The 18,614-nt window shown below is 39.9% G+C and overlaps 2 protein-coding genes across 2 annotated transcripts; one reads left to right on the top strand and one right to left on the bottom strand.

The window, feature by feature from the left end:
* Window positions 1-483: 483 nt before the first annotated feature.
* tspan13b (tetraspanin 13b) lies at window positions 484-12,813 on the top strand. The gene is made up of 6 exons (XM_087834885.1): window positions 484-714; window positions 4,631-4,798; window positions 6,138-6,218; window positions 7,101-7,214; window positions 8,180-8,290; window positions 12,117-12,813. The coding sequence occupies exons 1-6, from the start codon at window positions 652-654 to the stop codon at window positions 12,189-12,191; spliced, it is 612 nt and encodes a 203-aa protein (XP_087691011.1). The 5' UTR covers window positions 484-651; the 3' UTR covers window positions 12,192-12,813.
* A 2,087-nt stretch (window positions 12,814-14,900) lies between these two features.
* On the bottom strand, window positions 14,901-17,969 carry agr2 (anterior gradient 2). Its single transcript, XM_087834869.1, has 8 exons — window positions 17,845-17,969; window positions 17,400-17,524; window positions 17,252-17,315; window positions 17,112-17,164; window positions 16,875-16,951; window positions 16,684-16,747; window positions 15,257-15,340; window positions 14,901-15,146 (listed from the first exon to the last, which is right to left on the bottom strand). Exons 2-8 carry the CDS (start codon window positions 17,509-17,511, stop codon window positions 15,097-15,099), a joined length of 504 nt encoding a protein of 167 aa, XP_087690995.1. The 5' UTR covers window positions 17,512-17,524; window positions 17,845-17,969; the 3' UTR covers window positions 14,901-15,096.
* Between the last annotated feature and the right edge of the window lie 645 nt (window positions 17,970-18,614).

Below are 18,614 nucleotides of genomic sequence, written 5' to 3'. Positions count from 1 at the left end.
CACCAGCTGTGAAGTGAAGACTGTGTTGAGAAGATGGAAGGACTTCAAGGACCTGATGAATGTGCACTGAAGAGAATCAAAGAGACTTTATTAATACCAGAGCATACATACAACAAACGTGTTGAAACAGAGATATAGATAGATAAATATTAAGATAAATTTAGATACATATAGAGATACCGGTATAAATATAATACAAAAGGACACAAATATTTGTGCAAATATATGTCATGGTGTAACACTGAAGGCAGGAGGCAAAGAGGAAACCCACAGAGATGATTCGTGGATGTAGTGAAGGAGAAGATGCAGAGGGTTGGTGTGACGGAGGAGGATGAAGGTAGATGATCCGCTGTGGTGAAGAAGAAGTTAGATTGTCGGCTGCATCCAAATTTCCCTCAAAATTCCGATGTCTGTCTATCTCACGGTCGGTCTTTATTTGACTTTATTTTGAAGGGTCAATATGTGACTTCCTCTGCACTCAGGTGTTGGTCGTAAACCTCTTTTTTCCTCGCAGGTTGGACCGATCATCTATTGCTGCGGACTAGCGGAATAAGTAGCTCAGCGGGTCTTTGTCCGGGTTTGATTTCTTGTGTCGAGATATTTATTTAAACATCAGTTTCGAGGATTTATTGTGTTTATTTGCTGGAGAACATGAGCTGCGCTGGATTTACCTGCTCCAAGCACTCCCTGTGTGCGCTCAACATCCTCTATGTTGTGAGTATCCACATCACAGCTCACCATATGGATAATTAAAGTGCCGCGTTCATCAGTACAGATAGTATTTTATCACCCTCAGAGTGTGTAGATGGAGTGTAGGACACGTCCACTTTTACAGAATTCACTGATGCGGTCAGACGCTGCTCTAATCAATTATTCACTGTGGTAGGTGGGATCAGGTGGCCGCTCCATCCATCGGATGAACCGAATAAGAGACGAGAGTTTAGAAACGCGCCCGATTTTCTTTTTTAAATGGGAGGATCTACAGTTTCCACCTTTAACTGTGCTCTTGTTTTTTGGGGCGGGGGGGTCACTTTAGAGGTCGCCCTTACTGTGGAAGCCTTTCCTGCAGGCTTTGATAGCTCTTATCATGTCTGCTTTGAATTAAGGTGTGTATATGACGCTTGTTGGATCCAACCAGCCCTTAGCTGCACACTGACCTGCAGCCTTGCAGACCTTTAAAGAAGGCGCTCCATAGATTTTGCAATTCAGTGGCGACCACGAGCCGTTCGGAGCGTGTGCAGGAGGTAGGGGAGACCGGGGATAGTTGTAACATTTTTGACATTTCTGTCTGTAAATTGGAGCTCTTTTAAGGTAGTGGATTCAAAATGTAATGCAAAGTATTTACATGTCTCTGCTATTAAATAGTGCAGCTATTGTCTCTGCAGCACAATTACCCATTGCATGGTATGGTCTCCAACACAAAGAGTGAAATGTTACAATTAACCCCATAGTCTGGGTTAGTTGTAACATATCCTGGGGTGAAATGTAACACAATGAAATAAGGGTACTAACAAAACATTACCATGTGATCTTTGTTTATTCAACACATGAATGCACTTAGAGCCATTTATGTAGCTGTGTGTGTGTGTGTGTGTGTGTGTGTGTGTGTGACAGAATGCAGAAATCTAGCTTTTGAACATATTCCAACCCCCCAAAAAAGGACAAATTATGGAATTTTCTGCAACTGAATATTTAATTAATTTTGGTTGGTCTTCCTTGAGTTTGGCCTCATTGGCTCAGTGGGAATTATAACCTACAACTCTTGCACCAATTTTGAACATAACAATGAAGCTGAAAAAATGTAGTTGTGCACCAACATCGCAATTCCATTACTTTTTATCATGGCTTACCTTGGTGTGGTTTGCAAAGTGCTTCAGAAAGATGAGGAAATCTGTTTCTTGCACCCATCCTGATTTATTTCCACTACCAGTACTTCCTACTGGTCCATCTCTGACACAGTGGTCTGCATAATGTATGTGTGGGAACACAAACAGTGGAGGAATTGTGTTGCCAATGGCATTAACCGCATATACAAAGGTGACCAGTGAACCTCTCTCTGCTGATGTCGTTGCCCCAACTTGTTTAATATAAGTTAAAGTAATAGTGTGGTAAGTTGTAACATCTGCATTATTGTTACAACTGACCCAGACTGTTGCTGTTACAACTGACCCAGACTCCTATAGCCATGAACTAGCTAACATTACAGCCAACGGCTAAAACATTAGCACTAAAGATCTACACAGAATATATCCCCATAGACATACAAATAACATAATTTAAGTTTGATGAGTTTAACTGCAAAGCAGATAATGCTATTAGAAAATGAAATAAAGTAGAAAAACTTACTTTTTGGCATACAAATTACTTTTTTTCGTGTTAAATTGTCTGTGTTTGACAAAATGTGCTGATTTTTCACATGTGATAGCAGAACTGAGTTGGGCATGCACAGAATGAGTCACATCATTTGAAACTTAGCCCTGATTGGAGAAATTGGAAGTGTTACAACTGACCCACGTTACAACTATCCCCGGTCTCCCCTACTAATGATTTCACAGTGAGGTATCTGCCGTATCTGACACTGCAACTTTATATCATCATATCAGTCTGACATGTTGGCCTTTGCTTCTTGTTGAATCTCTCTTTATGTAAGTGTAGTACAACATTGTTGCTTATCACGTAAAAGTCGAGAGGATAAGATATTCACGTGCATTTAAGCTCACATTTAAAAAAGAAGACGAAAATGCTCTTATCACTCTTTTTTTAATAAAGAAGCAACATGTATCCATTCCCACAACTAGTGCTTGTAAAGCCATCCAGCAGAGCAGGTAGGACCATGTCGTACAAGTCAAGTCATCCCAGCAAAATGTCCCTAAAACATAACAACGCTACTGGATTTGCTCACAAAATCATCCACATAAATCGTTCTGTGCTACTGACTGAGTATTTTTACTTTTTAAAATTAGTTACCATGTGTCACGGTCTGCGGAGACAGGCCGTGCGGTGGTGTGTGTGATGGACCCAGGTGCGTACACAAGTGAGTAGACGGGAGTGAACTTAACAGAAAGCGAGCCTTTATTATGGCTGAAGACAAAGTGCACAGACACAGCAGGGATAGCGTGACTAAACTAGACGATAACTAAACTGGGAAAACTAATACTGTGACAAACTAAGAAGACTCAGAGACTATGGTCGTGTCCAAATTCATGGGCTGCTTCCTCCTGAGGCCGCATTTGTAGACCGATTACGTCACAGCGACGCGCCGAAGGCTGTCCAAATTCGTAGACTCCTCCGAATGCAGCCGACAAATGCGTCCTCCTTTTCCCCGAATTTGAAGGATGGGTCGGGTGTGTCCTTCGTGGCCTATCCCAGAATTCATAGCACGGCCCAGCCAAGCTCCAGTTTCCAGCAATGGCGGCCGCTACTAAGTTTTAAAATTACTCTTATTGATCTTTCTGGGCCACAAAATAAACTTTAAACATATTTTCAGGCGAGAATGTGGGTTAGCTCGTTGATAATTAAAAATGAACACAAAAAACGGAGAAAGATTTCGGGGTCCATTTTCGATTTTCGTGCCGTGGCGCTGACAACCGGAAATACTCTGAATTAAGGGCGGGAGTAGATCGAGAAGGCTAGACCGTCCAATTCCATAGCCGTTTACTTCCGGCCTACCCGACCTCCTGAGGACCCGGCCCACATAGACCACGAAGGCCGGGTCCTCAGGAGGATGCAGCCCATGAATTTGGACACGACCAAAGACCACCAGACTCTTTCAAAATAAAACAGGAAACCCAGACACATGAAGATAAATCATGACATGAACTTAACATAACCACACAGACATGAAACATGACAGGTAGACGCACGAATCAGGGAGACTGAGTACAGGGGGAGATGACAGAAACAACTAAGAAATAAAGGACTAAATAGCCACCTAGAAATTAACTCGATCAAACATGGATACAAAAATACATAAAACTCAAACACTGGGTCACATGACCCAGCCCATGACACCATGTGCATGTGATGAAGGAAGAAGCACATTTAAACTCTTCTGAACTTGATTCATGCTCCACTGCTGACACTGAGTGTCACCACTTCAGACAAAGACTCGTTGGCTGCTGGTTCATGAGCCACTCAGATTGTTTGTGGTCAAAGTCAATGCAGACAGCACAGACTGGACAACACAATGACGTTCTCTTATAACCTAAAGCAGAATTTCAATAATTAACCCACGTGTGATAGTGTGGATACTTATATGGCTGATTTTTGTTTTTTAAGCTGCTGCAGTTGATTTCACATGTTCGATTTAGCGCATATAAGTAGCTATGTTCAATCCACTTCTCCAAATAAGACCTATCACAGCTGTAGGGCAGTTGGCAGGGTGCACCCTGGACAGATTGCCAGTGTGTAGCAGAGCTAACACAGAGAGACACACAACCATTCAACCTAGAATCAGCAACTAACCAAACCTGTGTAACTGCATGTTTTTGGACTGTGGGAGGAAGCATGTAAAGAAACCATGTAGACACGGGGAGAACATGCAAACTCCTCACAGAACGGCCCTGACCAGCTGATAGATTAAAAAATCATGTTTAACTTTTCACACTCAGCCAGTATGTCTGTCCTGCAGATGGTCAGTCTCCTGATGATTGGCATCGCGGCATGGGGAAAGTGGTTTGGTCTGGTCTCCAGTTTCCAGGTGGTGGGAGGCATCATTGGTGTGGGTGTCTTTCTCTTCTTCGTGGCGCTGGCTGGCCTCATCGGGGCAATGAAGCATCACCAAGTCCTGCTCTTCTTTGTATCCTTCACAAACTCATGCTATGACTCTTCTTTCTGTACTTTCATTCACAACTTCTATAAAATGACGTTCAGTAATACAAATTCAATCCTTTTTCTACATATATAGTTCCAGTAGTGCCCGTTCACGGCAACAGTCATCTCAAGATGCTTGAAGATAATGTAAGGTAAAGACCTACAATAAAGGGAGGACCCCAACAATCAAACATAACCAAGCTCTTGGTGGCAGGAGACCTCCAGCAGAACCTGGTCGGGGGCATGTTGGTGGGGTGCATACAGAAACAAAGACAAAATAGAAACTATGTATAATAATATCTGTAACTACAGGGGTCCAACAAAGAATGGCCACGCATCATACTGATGTCTTCGGAAATTTATTTCTCTCTCTCTCTTATTGTCTTCAGACACCGTGAAAACTGAAGAAACACAAAGTTTACAACATAAATGTTTGAGCTTATCAGTCTCTCATATCAGTGTCCATGAACAGTCTTGTGCAAGCAGAACAGAAAAAATGCACAATAATGGATATAACAAAAATGTCCTCTCAGTGTAGAACACGTATGCAACATTATACAAACAATATACATTAAACCATACCGTGTGCGCCTCTTGGACCACATGCAGAATGACATTAACACTGAGGCTGTAGATGCATCTGTAGCCATGTATCCATGCTAGCTCCACGATGTCATGGTTGCGCTCTCAACCAAACTCTGGTCATGTGACAATTACAAACTTTACAGCACTTTACATATTTAACAAACACATATTTTGTAATCACATATTTTAGACATGTTTTTTTATCATCTTATCTTGTAAATAAATGAACTAAATTAAGCATGTATCTATCACAGAAACATGAAATAAACAACTTTATTGTAACTGTCTCAGGGACAGTTACAATAAAGTTGGTTTATCTTCTGTGGTCGTTGTTTTGTGGTATCGTTGAATTTGTGCTAATTAAAAAATCTAAAAATAATTCTGTAATATTTAGATTCAGATGTTTAATTAGTTGTAATTGACCAGAAATAAAAGAAAAGAATTTACAGTTAAAATGTTTAGAGCTGTGTTTGTCCTGTTTCTGACCAGCACACAGTTTATCTCCTACAATATGCTGTTTTAACATTCCTGTTTTGGAAAATTCATTATATATTAATGTATTTATGTGGAAGAAGATACCGAGCTGGATTGTATTTCACAGACAATAGTGAACCTTGCACACAGACTATTTTCTTACTATTAGCAGATATGTTTCTATAAATGAGCTCTGTTGCATGTTGCATGCATGTCCAATGTCTGCAACGTGTCCACTGTTGTTGTTCTTTGACAGTGACGCTCAGTATATGATCATCCTGTTCATGGTGTTTATTGTACAGTTTTCTGTTTCCAGCGCTTGTCTGGCTGTCAACAGAGAGCAACAGGTGAGAGCTTTGGTTTCTCCACAGAGTGCAGAGCAGCACAAATGATGCAGCTTGAACAACAGTTTTTTTCTGCATCACAACATATTCACATCCTCACATCTGTTCGTGCTCTCTGTTGCACATTAATTTGTTATTACTTAACTTTATATCCAGTACAGTTAGACAACTCACAGAGAAAACATCCGTACAGGTGGATGCAGGAAGGTGGAGGACTTGAACGAGCAGGCAGTACCGTCTCGTTCTTCCACCTGATAGTTTGAAACAAAACTCTCCTTGCAGCTTTGAGAAAACCCCACATATGATATATCGTTTCGTGCAGCTTGTTTGGGAACAGTGTGCTGTGACGTTTGGTAGCAATTTGTTGCACAGTTTTCGCAAAATTCCCAAAAAACTACAGAATCCTCCCCTATTCATTTGAATGGGAACGCGTCCAAAAAAGAAAGAAAGTGTGTGTAATAGGAGGAAGAAATCAAATTATATTAAATTTTAAAAATTAAAATAAGTGTAAATTGTGGTCAGTAAACACTAATAATATTACTTCAATGGGAATCATATTTTATAGATATTATCAGTAAATAACACATAAAAAGTGAAATGTAAAAGTAGATTTGACCTAAAACCTGCCTCTCCAAAAGTAGCTAACATAGAGCTTAAACAAAGGTCGTATCTTTTTTTCATCTATAAGGATGATTACTGATAAATAAAAACAAATAAAAGCTTAAATATAAAAGTGAACCAGTGTGGCTTCTGTGATTAAAACTCTAAACTTTTCAGGCTGCACAGACTATGTGCTCATTATGTCATTTAAGCAGAACCTCTTAATGTGAAAATACTGACAGATGACGGATGTAATGCTTCATGTTCCTTCTAACACTGCTCAAGGATCACCTGCTGGAGGTGGGCTGGAACAACTCTGAGAGCACCCAGAGAGATGTGGAGAAGAGCCTCAACTGCTGTGGCTTCAAACATGTCGACCCTAACAGCATGTGTGAGGCTGTGAGTTTGGATCAAGTCTTTTCCAAGTGTTTCCTGTTACATGTCACATATCTCAGTTTGTGCAAAGAGGCTGATGATGGTTCTGGTTTTTTAATGCACAATAAAATTGAACACATCACAAAATTTCAAGTAAATATATTTATAAAGTTTAGGTTGAAAGAAATTCTCACCATATGTTGATAACAACCCACCCACCTCACACACAACGAAATCAAACCATAGACACATAAATTGTGTGATTACATTATGTGTGATAATAAAACACTTTGTTGAAAAAATGAAGAAAGTGAGGTTCAGTCCCAGCTGATGGTCTATTAAAACATGATCGGTAAAACCAGTGAAAAGTGGAACTTTATTGTTGCAAAAATGTTGCTGGCCCTGGCTACAGAGGAATATTACTGAAGATCCCAGTGAGCACCACTGGGACCATAATCCAGAAGTGGAAATAACATCATTTTATGATAAACTGACAACGACCACAACCTTGCTCCTTGCAAGGTTTCAGACAGAGGAGTGAAAAGAATTATCAAAGTTGTCCAAGAGCCAAGGAGCAGTTGTGGATAATGCGACTGTTTTGCCCCATTAGCTCCAGCTGTTGTACCGTCCACGGGAGCAGCTGCTTAAAGCTGTAGCGCCCAGATTACTTACAGCTACTTCCTGCAGCTGATATAAGATGCAGTAAACTGAACACAGCTTCGACCATCTGTTTGTTGAAAAATAGTAACGCGAGCACATTTTCTTGTTAGTAACGGTAACGGCGTTGTAATGATAGGAATAGTAATTAGTTAGATTACTCGTTACTGAAAAAACGCCGTTACTTGTAACACCGTTATTCCCATCCCTGGTTGAGAGTGAGCTCCCTTGGTCTTGTTTGAAAAGTAACAGCAGTAAAGTTCATTTTAAACAATGACTCTACTGTCAGAAGCATTGGTACGGTTTTTAAACATGTGCTGTGTCTCTTGCAGGCTTGTTTCCCCAACAGCTTCTGTTCGCCTTGTGCAGACCAGATTAAGGAACACGCTGGAGATATTCTCCGATTTGTAGGAGGAATCGGCCTCTTTTTCAGCTTCACCGAGGTGAGCCATTACAGCCCAGACATGCCCTATGTTTTCAGAGAATTCTCATTCCCAACACGTAACATAGCGTCGGTATGTTGGTATGAGAGCGTGCTGATATTTCAGACCGGTAACAGTGCCTACAGCAGGCTGCCACATGTGTCCCATGGTAGCACCACCAACTTGTATGGAATACAAACCAGAAACTCAAATTATATTCAAAGTTAGTCTGTTGTAGAAAATGTAATCTTCCACTTCTGGACTTTCTCTAGTATATCAATAAGATCCAGTTTTAGTTCGATTTTCCTAAGGTTTTCAGTCTGTCATCTTCTTTCAGCTTCATATTTCATTTTCTGTGATTTAATCTTTTCCACAATAGTCATATTTGTCTGTATGGTGATTCCTATTGTTACGGGTTCAGATATTGAGGGTGAGCACAAAACAATAATGTCCAGAAGAGCTTCGGTCAAACAATGATTTTAACCCTTTAAGACCTACCATAGAACCAAGTCCGCCAGAGCTTATATTATATTTCTACATGCTGTGGAGCCATTTTTGGGAGCATTTCAAGTTGCTATACATCAATACAACCATTACAGCCTAAATTTTAATAATATGTCTGCATTAAGTGCATAGTAAATGCAAAAAAGTGCAATAAACTACAAAAAAATTGAAAATCGTTTTTGTTTTTTTAACATATATTTCTAGTTAGAGAAATTTAAGAGGCTTATCCCTCAAAACTGTAAATACAAAAAAGTTGCACAAAATAGTTTCCCACCACAGGAAATTTATTTTGAGTGTCTTCATAGTTTTATTTTTGAAATACACCAATTTTTATATACTGCAGGAAAAACGAAAATAAATATTATAATGCAAATTTGCAAAAAAGCAGCATATGCATCAAAATAAACTATTTCCAGCAGTGCAATATGAGTCCTAAGCATCCCAGAAACGACACAGAAAGTCATAAACAACAAATGTTCTGTTGACGACTTTTGACACAGTTAAAAGGACATCTTCTCCGTCTCGAGGTGCTTCCTATTAATCTTCTAACTCTCGCTTATCTCCTGGAACAAACTGTCCCTTAGGCAGACACAATTTTGCAGTCACAAGCTTTTTCAAACTATTATCTGAACTCTTACCTAAACATGAGTCTAACTACTGTTTGTGTGTGTCTCGACCTCCAACGCACTCGGCCTCACCTGCCCGTTGGCGCTTCTGACCTTTTACCAGACAGAAGCTCTCTGTGATAGGTGTAATAATCATAACTAAGAACATGTGTAATCTATTGAATAAATGCTTTGATGAAATGATAATTAATGTAATGGTAATGATGATTATGAATAGTAGCAGTAAATATTTCCCTGCTCTCCACACTATCTTTAAAGTTGGGCGACTGGACGAATATATCCACTATCGACGTAGGCGGAGCCTTTCACCAATCGTTTTTACAAGAGCGATTTATTCATTTATTTATTTATCTGCCCACGAGTACGTTTGCTAATAATGTTGATTGAAGCTAAGAGAAGCAGTCAATGGAAAAATAATTGGGCTGTTTTGACGGCACCGTCTTCCAGCTGTGAGCAAACGCACCGAGCTCAGAGTGCGCCCAGATGTAGCGATTCATTTATTCAAACTCATGACAGGAAGAAAGGCAGAAGCTCATGTTCAGAAAAAATAAAAACATTTGATTTAAATGGGAAACAAAGAGAAAGTGGCTTCTTTTTCCACTATAACCGTGTTTACAAGCTGTCCCAGTGTTTATCTGTCGCACACTCGACCAAACAACAAATGCAAGGTAAACAAAAACAAAGTTAAAAATCAAAATGTTCTTCTTTGTAATTTAGTGCATCTCAAATAAATACTTTTGAAGAAAAATCCAAAAGTAGCTATATTAATACTGAAACAAACAAGAAAAGAAGGTAAAATATTCCCTCAAACAAAACATATAAATTCTAAATGTGCAAATCAGTCTGTGCATGATTGCATTGCTCCACCCACCAAAAATTCTGCACCTGCGCAAATATATCGTCGGTTATTGGACTGATGATTATCGGTTGGAAAATTTTTACATATCGCCCAACCTTACTGCGTACAACTCGTTAGTGTAAAACTCTCAAACCCACATCTTAAAGCAGATGACTCGTAAGCTGGAGAGGAAATGGCGTCGCTACTTTAGAAGATCATCATTTAGCCTCGAGAAGTAGTTTGTTGCTCTATTTTTAAAAAAAAAAAACTCTATAAAGTTTATTTTCTTCAATCGCTGATTAAAGGAAATAAAAACAAGCCCAGGTTTCTCTTCACTGTAGCCAGGCTGACAAACAGTCAGAGCTCTGTTAACAACTAATGAGTCATTACCAGTGTTGGGAAGGTTACTTTTAAAATGTATTCCACTACAGATTACAGATTACATGCCCCAAAATGTATTCTGTAACGTATTCCGTTACGTTACTCAATGAGAGTAACGTATTCTGAATACTTTGGATTACTTAATATATTATCATGCTGTTTACAACTACATGAATGTACTATTGCTGTGATTTATTACTGTTACTGAAGTTCCGCGGCTCCGAACCGTAGTAAAGGGACCTCTGGCTAATACGGTGGGTTCTGTGTCGGCTCGTAGCCGAAAACTAGCTTTACTTTGTTGTCTGGGTCAACTTTGCTAGCAAGAGACAGAGAGAGGCGTTGAAAGGCTGCTCCAACGGAACTTATTGTTTTTGGAGAAAAACACGAACACGGTGTACAGTCGAGTCTTAATAGCTTACTTACAACTGGGCTCGTCAGGCTCTCTTCTTGGCTGCAGTGGTTATTATTATATTTACATGCTTCCAGCTCCCGTTTTTGCTCGATGACAGCTCGTACTTTTCCTTTTTCTCCCTCCCTCGCTCACAGACACATAACGGGTATGGCAGTCCATTCTCCCTGCAGCACGGACTACACTGCCCATGATGCTACATTCTTTAGAGCTATACCTGTAGCATTCTGCCTATTAGCTTAGCACAACAACAACAAAAAGGCCTCTCTCACCCAGGAAACACAGAGAGAGATCGTCACCCTGTAACCATGGCAACCGTAACACAAACAAAACCCAAACAGTCCTGACCCGCCACAATATGAAACAGGGAAGTACCGCCGTGTAATCCATTTATTTCAACAAAGTAACTGTATTCTAAATACCACCTTTTTAAACGGTAACTGTAACGGAATACAGTTACTCATATTTTGTATTTTAAATACGTAACGGCGGTACATGTATTCCGTTACTCCCCAACACTGGTCATTAGACAGAAAAAGGAATTCAGAGGATTTGTGTTGTAAAAGAAGAACTTGAGGCTTTTTCGCAGGTGATATCATTACATAGCAAACTTTAATATGGTCTTAACTGTTTTTCTTGTTTGAACCAACAAAGACACAGGATTCATTTTCAGCGTGGAAGTGAAAACAGCTGTTTGTACATTAATGATGGGAAAGTATTTAAAACATTTGAACAAATAAGAAAATAATTTAAATGACAAAATAATGACTTGGTTTATGTTTTTTCTAAGATGAAGAACGGTGTTGAAGTACAAAAAATACAGAATATAAAATAATAATAAAATATAATAATAAAGATTAGGCTAACAATACTGTGTAATCAGCATTCACACTAATAATTAATGAATAAGGTCACATGGATGGAAGCCTGACTCAGACCTCCTTCAGTGAGTTTGTCCAGAAAACATTTCTACATAAATAATTGTGGATTTAAAATAATTCTCATGACGTAGTGTTTTCGAAACAACTCCTTACATAGTATTGACTGACATAAGGAAACTTTTAACTTAGTGCTGTGTGTTTGTGTCAGATCTTAGGAGTGTGGCTCACATATTGCTACAGGAACCAGAAGGACCCACGAGCCAACCCCAGTGCTTTCCTGTGAGACAGCCAAAGCTCCTCTGACCAACATCCAATCACCTCATCCCCAAACGACCTCTACGGACGTTCTGACTTGTGCGTTTTGACTGATCACTGCAGTAAACCTGATGTGTTTCGTTTTCAAGAGCTAAGTTATGTGTGAGGAGCGGCGAACATGCTGCCTTCAGCATCCTGCAAAACACGGATACAGTTACACTGTGAAACAAAAAGAAGGAATACTGATCTGCTGTATAACCCAGACGTATTTATACATCCTGCCTGAGAGTTAACTCTGAACACTTTTTTGTCTTTTTGTTTCTTTTATAAAAACAGTCGATTCCACTGGAAGCAATAATATCACCACTTCTCTGCACACTGATATTACAGATGCTGATGTTTTACATGTGTAGAAATGTGAATGTGTGACGAGCGGCTTTGTTTGTAACCTGCAGATGTTTTGCATATTTGAAAGTAAGTGTGTGCCTATGAGTTTCTCTGTTTGCTGTGGATTTGCCCTTTTGCATGACTCTGTCCATTAAAATGTGGGCTGCTGTATAAAAAACTGCCACAATGAGTCTGTAAGCAGTTCCTCTGAGCCTTTGTACTGGAAACCACACTATGATACTAATCTAATAAAAAGAATCAGTGTCGTCATCACACGCTTTCTGTGTCTGATACATAAAACTATAAGCAGCGATGCACCACTGCAAAGTATGTTGATGCTGATATTCATCTGCAGGACCAGCAGCCTAATATTTGGGTTGATGAGGGCTGTGGGCAGTAGGTTTCAACGGACTGTTACCTCTAAATGCCTGGAGTATCTTGAAAGAGCTATAAACCCTAAAATGGGTTAATACTCATATTTTTACCTGTACTGTTTCACAGAGGGCGAAAAAGGAAATGTCCACAATTGAGACTTTTTGCAGAAAATTTAATAAAGCAACTGATAAAATTGTTGAATCAGACCAAAGTGGGAATATCTGACCATAACACCCAGCACTGAGGCAGCCATGGCCAAGGAGGCAGAGCAGGTCGTCTGCTAACCACGAGCTTGGTAATATAAACGCCGGCTCCTCCAACCTGCATATCAAACTTTCCTCTGGCAGGATGCTGAACCTAAATGCATCAGTTGGAGTCTGTGAGTGTCGGGTTAAACGCTGGTACTTTCAATCAGTGGATTTGGGGTCAGTTAATGTTTCTGTCACAACTCTGATTCAGTGATGTGCTGGTGACCATCAGCCTTTGATAACAAGAAATAATCATATAATGACCCCTGATCTGCAGTCTGTCAGCACGATGTCTGTCAGTCAGACAGTTTCAGGAAAGTTGAATTCTGGGTGGGCGGGTCCACACTGCCAGCACTGAAAGCTTTTTTGTGTTGCTGGGTAACCAAGTCTCAAGTCTTCTCAATTACAAAGAACCGGCTGTGTCAGCAACCTGCAGATGTTTTGCATATTTGAAAGTAAGTGTGTGTGTGTGTGTGTGTGTGTGTGTGTGTGTGTATGTGTGTGTGTGTGTGTGTGTATGTGTGTGTGTGTGTGTATGTGTGTGTGTGTGTATGTGTGTGTGTGTGTGTGTGCGCTGCTCAACAGAGTCAATCAGGCTTATCATGTTTTTTGTTAAGTCTGATTTTGTCCCTTCCTGACCTCTTATAGGAGGAAGCTGACTCAGAGGGTTTAAAAATCATGGTTATATTGCCTACAACATGAATACATGTAAAATAATCGTCCCTGTAAAATTAAAGTTAAAGTTAGCCATGATTCCCCGTGATTGTCCTAGTTTGGACTGCACATACCGTCAAATGCAGCTTCATTCAATTCAATTCAATTCAATTTTATTTATATAGCGCCAAATCACAACAAAAGTCGCCTCAAGGCTCTTCATAAGCTTCATCAGTTCATCATCTGATGTGTCGAGAAAAGGTGGGTGGAGAGAGATTGAAGCCCCTCCCCCCACCCGGGTTTCTCCTGGCATCACAACAAGAAAGGGTAAGAGAAGAGCTTAGAGAAGGTCTTCAGTGCTATAACAGAGCTTTTCCATTTTTTGCTAATAGTAAATCATCTTCATTTTTAATCAAAGATATAATCAAAAGACAAGTTTAATCAATATGTTAGATGAAAATATCTTTTCTAATGTCTACATTTCGTATGCAGAGACTTGAGCCAGCTTGGTTGGTCATCGGGTGATTAAATGTCATAAGTGAACTTTGTTCTTTTCAGAGACAAGAGTCTGTCTCCTGACACGTCTCTAGAAGTACATATTTGTATTTTGTGTTTTTCTAATTGCACTGTCATAAACTTGAACACGCTAAACTCTGGTTAGTGTGCAAACTAAATGCTGGGAAAACTGTGGGCAAAAATGTCTGTAATTATTAAACTTTTAATGCAACACTTTTATTGATCTACTCTAATTAAAGGTGAAAGTCTGCACTTCCATCACATTTTAAAAAACCTCCTATAGTGGTGTAAGAGAAAAATGACCGCACACATAAACACCTTTTGGCCTTTTGAGATAGATACAAATAACAAAGTGGTCATTATGGTTAATACAGGCTGAATGCATTAAAAACTGCTTTTTTCTAGCCCTCACACACAGCCTTAAACATTTAACAGCTGGGTGAGTGGAGATCTGAAGTTAACAGTCATTTCATTATTGTGTTGTTAGTATGATTACACATGGATTAAACATAAAGATTTGATTCCACACAGTCTGGCAAATAAGAAGGCAGACTATCTGTCAGTGAGAACAGCTTCATTTATTCACTCAATATTCCTGTCGTACAGTAATAATAACAAGCATTAGGAAGGAATTCAGGGAGAAAACATTTCAAGTGAAGGTGACAAGAAGAATTTTTCCAGTGCGTTGTTTCTCATATGTAAACTGTGGAGAAAGCAGCTGTGGATCAGCATCACAGTGTGTCTTCCTGCTGCTCACAGCTCAGACTTCAGAAGCTTCTTAGCTTTCTGCATGTTGCTAACCACTGAGGAAGAGACAGGAAACGTTTAATTACACAGTGTAAATGGATGCAAGCAGACAAAAACTGCATCGTGATACAAGTACGCGTCACAGCGTATGGGCTGCAGCACTTACAGAGTTTGATGTCACTTGGTTCATAGGCATACATGCGGTTGGCGTAGCGACCAGTGACGTCAGCCCTCACTGTCATTGAGGGGTCTGTGGAGAAATTGGCGCTGGGTAAGTGAAAAAACACCAGTTGTGTGCATCAAACTATAATTTCATAATATTTCACTATAAAATATCCGATTTGTAACATTTTATTTGTTGTCTCTGTAGTATATTCATTTACAAGGTTAGGATGGGCGAGGACTTTCCACAGCACCAATATATTGGAGACATGGTTGTAACTAGGGATGCACCGATACCGATACTGGTATCGGTATGAGTACACACACATTTTACAGTATCGGCCCCGATACCGATACTGGTATCGGTATCGGGGGCCGATACTGTAAAATGTGTGTGTACTCACTCGTAAAAGTTAACCGATACCATGAACCGATACTAACTTATTTCATTAATCAGAGGGTGGCTTGTCATTACTGTTGTAGTTTTTTAGATTGGCCACTAGGGGGACATCCCGCGCTAAACAGGCACAGGGTTAGGCGAGTGAGACTGGCGGCTCCAGATAAAAAGAGAAACTGGAGGCTGCTGTAGCTAGGCTAAACAAAATGTCAGCAGTGTGGACCGGAACAGCCAACTTTAACTTGGGTTTTGGAAAAATGTCAAGAGAAAATCCACGGGCAGTTAAAATAACAGAGGCTCTGACTCATTTTATCGCTCTGGATGACCAGCCAATGCCAGTCGTGGAAAATCAGGGAGATAATGGTGCCAAAACTTTCTGAAGAGGTAAAGACAAGCAGTGTGTGCGATGTCAGTTCTTGGTTTAACGGCACAGTGGACTGATGATCCACGGGCAGATGAGGAGTTTGTTCGTCAATGCCGAATACTTAAGTTATTTTGTTTGTTTGTTTACAATATGGACACTCTGCAATAATTTAAAAGTTTATTTTATTCCAAACAGAAGTGTTTATTTATTATTCTGAAAGCTCGAGACAGTGCCAATAGTTCAGTGATATTTTGTTAAATTACAATGTGGAGACTCTGCAATAATTTAACAGAAGTGCTTATTTTTCACTTGAAATTTTTTTGTGGTCATTTTTATTAAGATTTTATTTTTTATCGGCAGAGAGTAAAATAAAACCTGTCTTCCAATTCATTGCATTTGTGTGTGTGTGTGTGTGTGTGTGTGTGGTAGAAGTATCGGTTTTTGTACTCTGTATCGGCAAGTACTCAGATCCAAGTATCGGTATCGTATCGGTTTGAAAAAATTGGTATCGTTGCATCTTTAGTTGTAACTGATATACAATGCAGCGAATTATAGTTAATGTCATTCCCTTGAGAAACATTAAAAGGATTCAGTGCAATAAAACACACTGATAGATGTAATAGTAGTTCCCAGTCTATATAACAGATATGTCCTAATCTCAAGCTCTTACCAACAAAAAGGAGCCTGGGAACATACTGGCCATCAGGGGACAGATGTTTGTCTGTGGTTTCATACTGTAGGAGAAGCAAAAGAACAGTTTTTTACAGGCACCGTAAATCTACACGCCAGTGCTGAACCACAAAATGTAATACAGACTGAAAGACTTTAAAATACTTCATTTTGTCAGGTGTTGTAACCTACCACCAGATTAAGGATGACGAAGTCCTCATCAAGGATTTTTTGGATCTCGTTATCCTCAGAGAAGACTTTCTTCAGCGCTGTGGGAGAAAATTGACTTTAAGTTTTATAACTCGGGTGTGTAGAGAACAGCACCGGGATGACCAAGCTGACATCACATATGAACAAACACACACTCAGTCTTCAAACAGAACAAACACAGTGAGGAACTTAATAAGTGAAACAATAGCAGCTGCTCACCCTGGCTGTGTGGGCAGTCTTCAAGGTGAAAGATGACCAACAGGGGCTTGTTCCTAAAATACCAACCAGCCCATCATAAGCTTCAGCGAATTTTAGGGTTAAGCCAAAGTTTGGACTTTTATTTTGAAACTATGTCTTACTTTGACCTGGACCAGTAAAGACCCTCCTCATAAGTCTGAGCCCAGATCAGCTGATCGCCCCATCCTGCACAGACAAAGACACCATTAGAGATAAGTGCGTCCTTTACCTCATACTGGGCTTAATGCGTGAATGAAACGACTCAAATACCTCTGGACAGAGTCTGTGGGACCCTCTTCCCACTCTTGGGGATATATTTTGCAGCAAAGGTGGAGGAAATGGCTACCAGGACCAAGAGCACAGACAGCGCTGATTTAACCATCTTTAGAGTTTTCCTGAAACAGCAAACACAAACCAGCTACAAAATATTTCCTCTAAGAAATGCAAACCAGTTTTAGACTTGAAGCATCGGCTGTTTTGCTAAAGGAACTGCATTCACACGTCGATCAGCACATGAGCTGTTAAAACCTGCAGTAACAGGAAGCAAAACTGAAGAGACACTTTTATAGAGACTATTTTAACAGAAATCCAGATACTTTTGTGCTTTTTCGTTTCCTGTAATGAACATTCCTCAGTAAAGTTTTAGCTATGACGTGCAATTATTTCACATAGTAGAGTATTCACACACAGAAAGGTACAAAGTTCTTTAGCTTACCTGTTCCCGAATAGTCAGGTAGAGAATGTGGGCAGATCGTGGACTTGCACTGACTCTAGCTTCACCTGTCCTGTATTTAAGTATCTGTTGGCTGAGAGCCCACCTTCTTCCCTCCCCCACTTCTCTGTGCAGGAATGCCAGAGTGACGCAAAAGTTTGTTTGCCAACCAACTTCATAGTGAAAGTGGATCATTTGCATTTTCCGTGTGTATGAACAAAGACATCCTGCTGTAAGATCATGATTTAAACATTTTATGTTGGGACTCAACACACCTTTGTCAACCAGAAGAGAACTTGATGGAGCAGCACCTTTTTAAATAATATTAAATCATAGTTTGAAAAGGAATAAGAGAAACTATTTACAAATTAAGATTAAAAAAGATATTCATGTAGCCATATTTGTCAGTAAGCAATATCTGAAGTTTTTAGACGATGTAGGTATTCAGTTATTGTCGAATCACGGTTTGTGTTATCGTTGTAGGGTCTTCACAATATAAAGGCATAATTTGGTGCATTTAAATAAAAACTGAATTATTGTGTTTCGTTTGGCTGCTACAGTAATAATTAGTTTGATGCACATTTTGTATCGGTGTGATCAGGATGAGTTGGGCTGTTTGTCTTCGATCCAGGGCCGAGTCAGCATTAAACGTAGGAAGGCGATCGGAGACTGAATGATGATTGGTCTGCATGTGATTGGTTCAGAGCACAAAGCAGCAACTTGATATCCGCTTTGCTGCAAAGTGCACTGCTGTCATAGTCATGCAGAGCACG

Source organism: Neolamprologus brichardi, chromosome 22, assembly GCF_056152115.1.
Source record: "Neolamprologus brichardi isolate AB-2024 chromosome 22, ASM5615211v1, whole genome shotgun sequence".
In the NCBI taxonomy this organism is placed as follows: Eukaryota; Metazoa; Chordata; class Actinopteri; order Cichliformes; family Cichlidae; genus Neolamprologus; species Neolamprologus brichardi.
The sequence above is the reverse complement of the archived record's forward strand: the minus strand, read 5'-3'. Positions and strand labels throughout refer to the sequence as shown.

Bases quoted from the DNA above. Each gene is read 5' to 3' on its own strand.
- agr2 (XM_087834869.1), bottom strand. From the start codon at position 17,511: ATGGTTAAATCAGCGCTGTCTGTGCTCTTGGTCCTGGTAGCCATTTCC. The intron at 16,748-16,874 runs GTAGGTTACAAC...CTTCTCCTACAG, and splicing joins TCGTCATCCTTAATCTGGTG to TATGAAACCACAGACAAACA. The intron at 15,341-16,683 runs GTAAGAGCTTGA...ATTTCTCCACAG, and splicing joins TCCCAGGCTCCTTTTTGTTG to ACCCCTCAATGACAGTGAGG.
- tspan13b (XM_087834885.1), top strand. From the start codon at position 652: ATGAGCTGCGCTGGATTTACCTGCTCCAAGCACTCCCTGTGTGCGCTC. The intron at 715-4,630 runs GTGAGTATCCAC...TCTGTCCTGCAG, and splicing joins CGCTCAACATCCTCTATGTT to ATGGTCAGTCTCCTGATGAT. The intron at 8,291-12,116 runs GTGAGCCATTAC...TGTTTGTGTCAG, and splicing joins TCTTTTTCAGCTTCACCGAG to ATCTTAGGAGTGTGGCTCAC.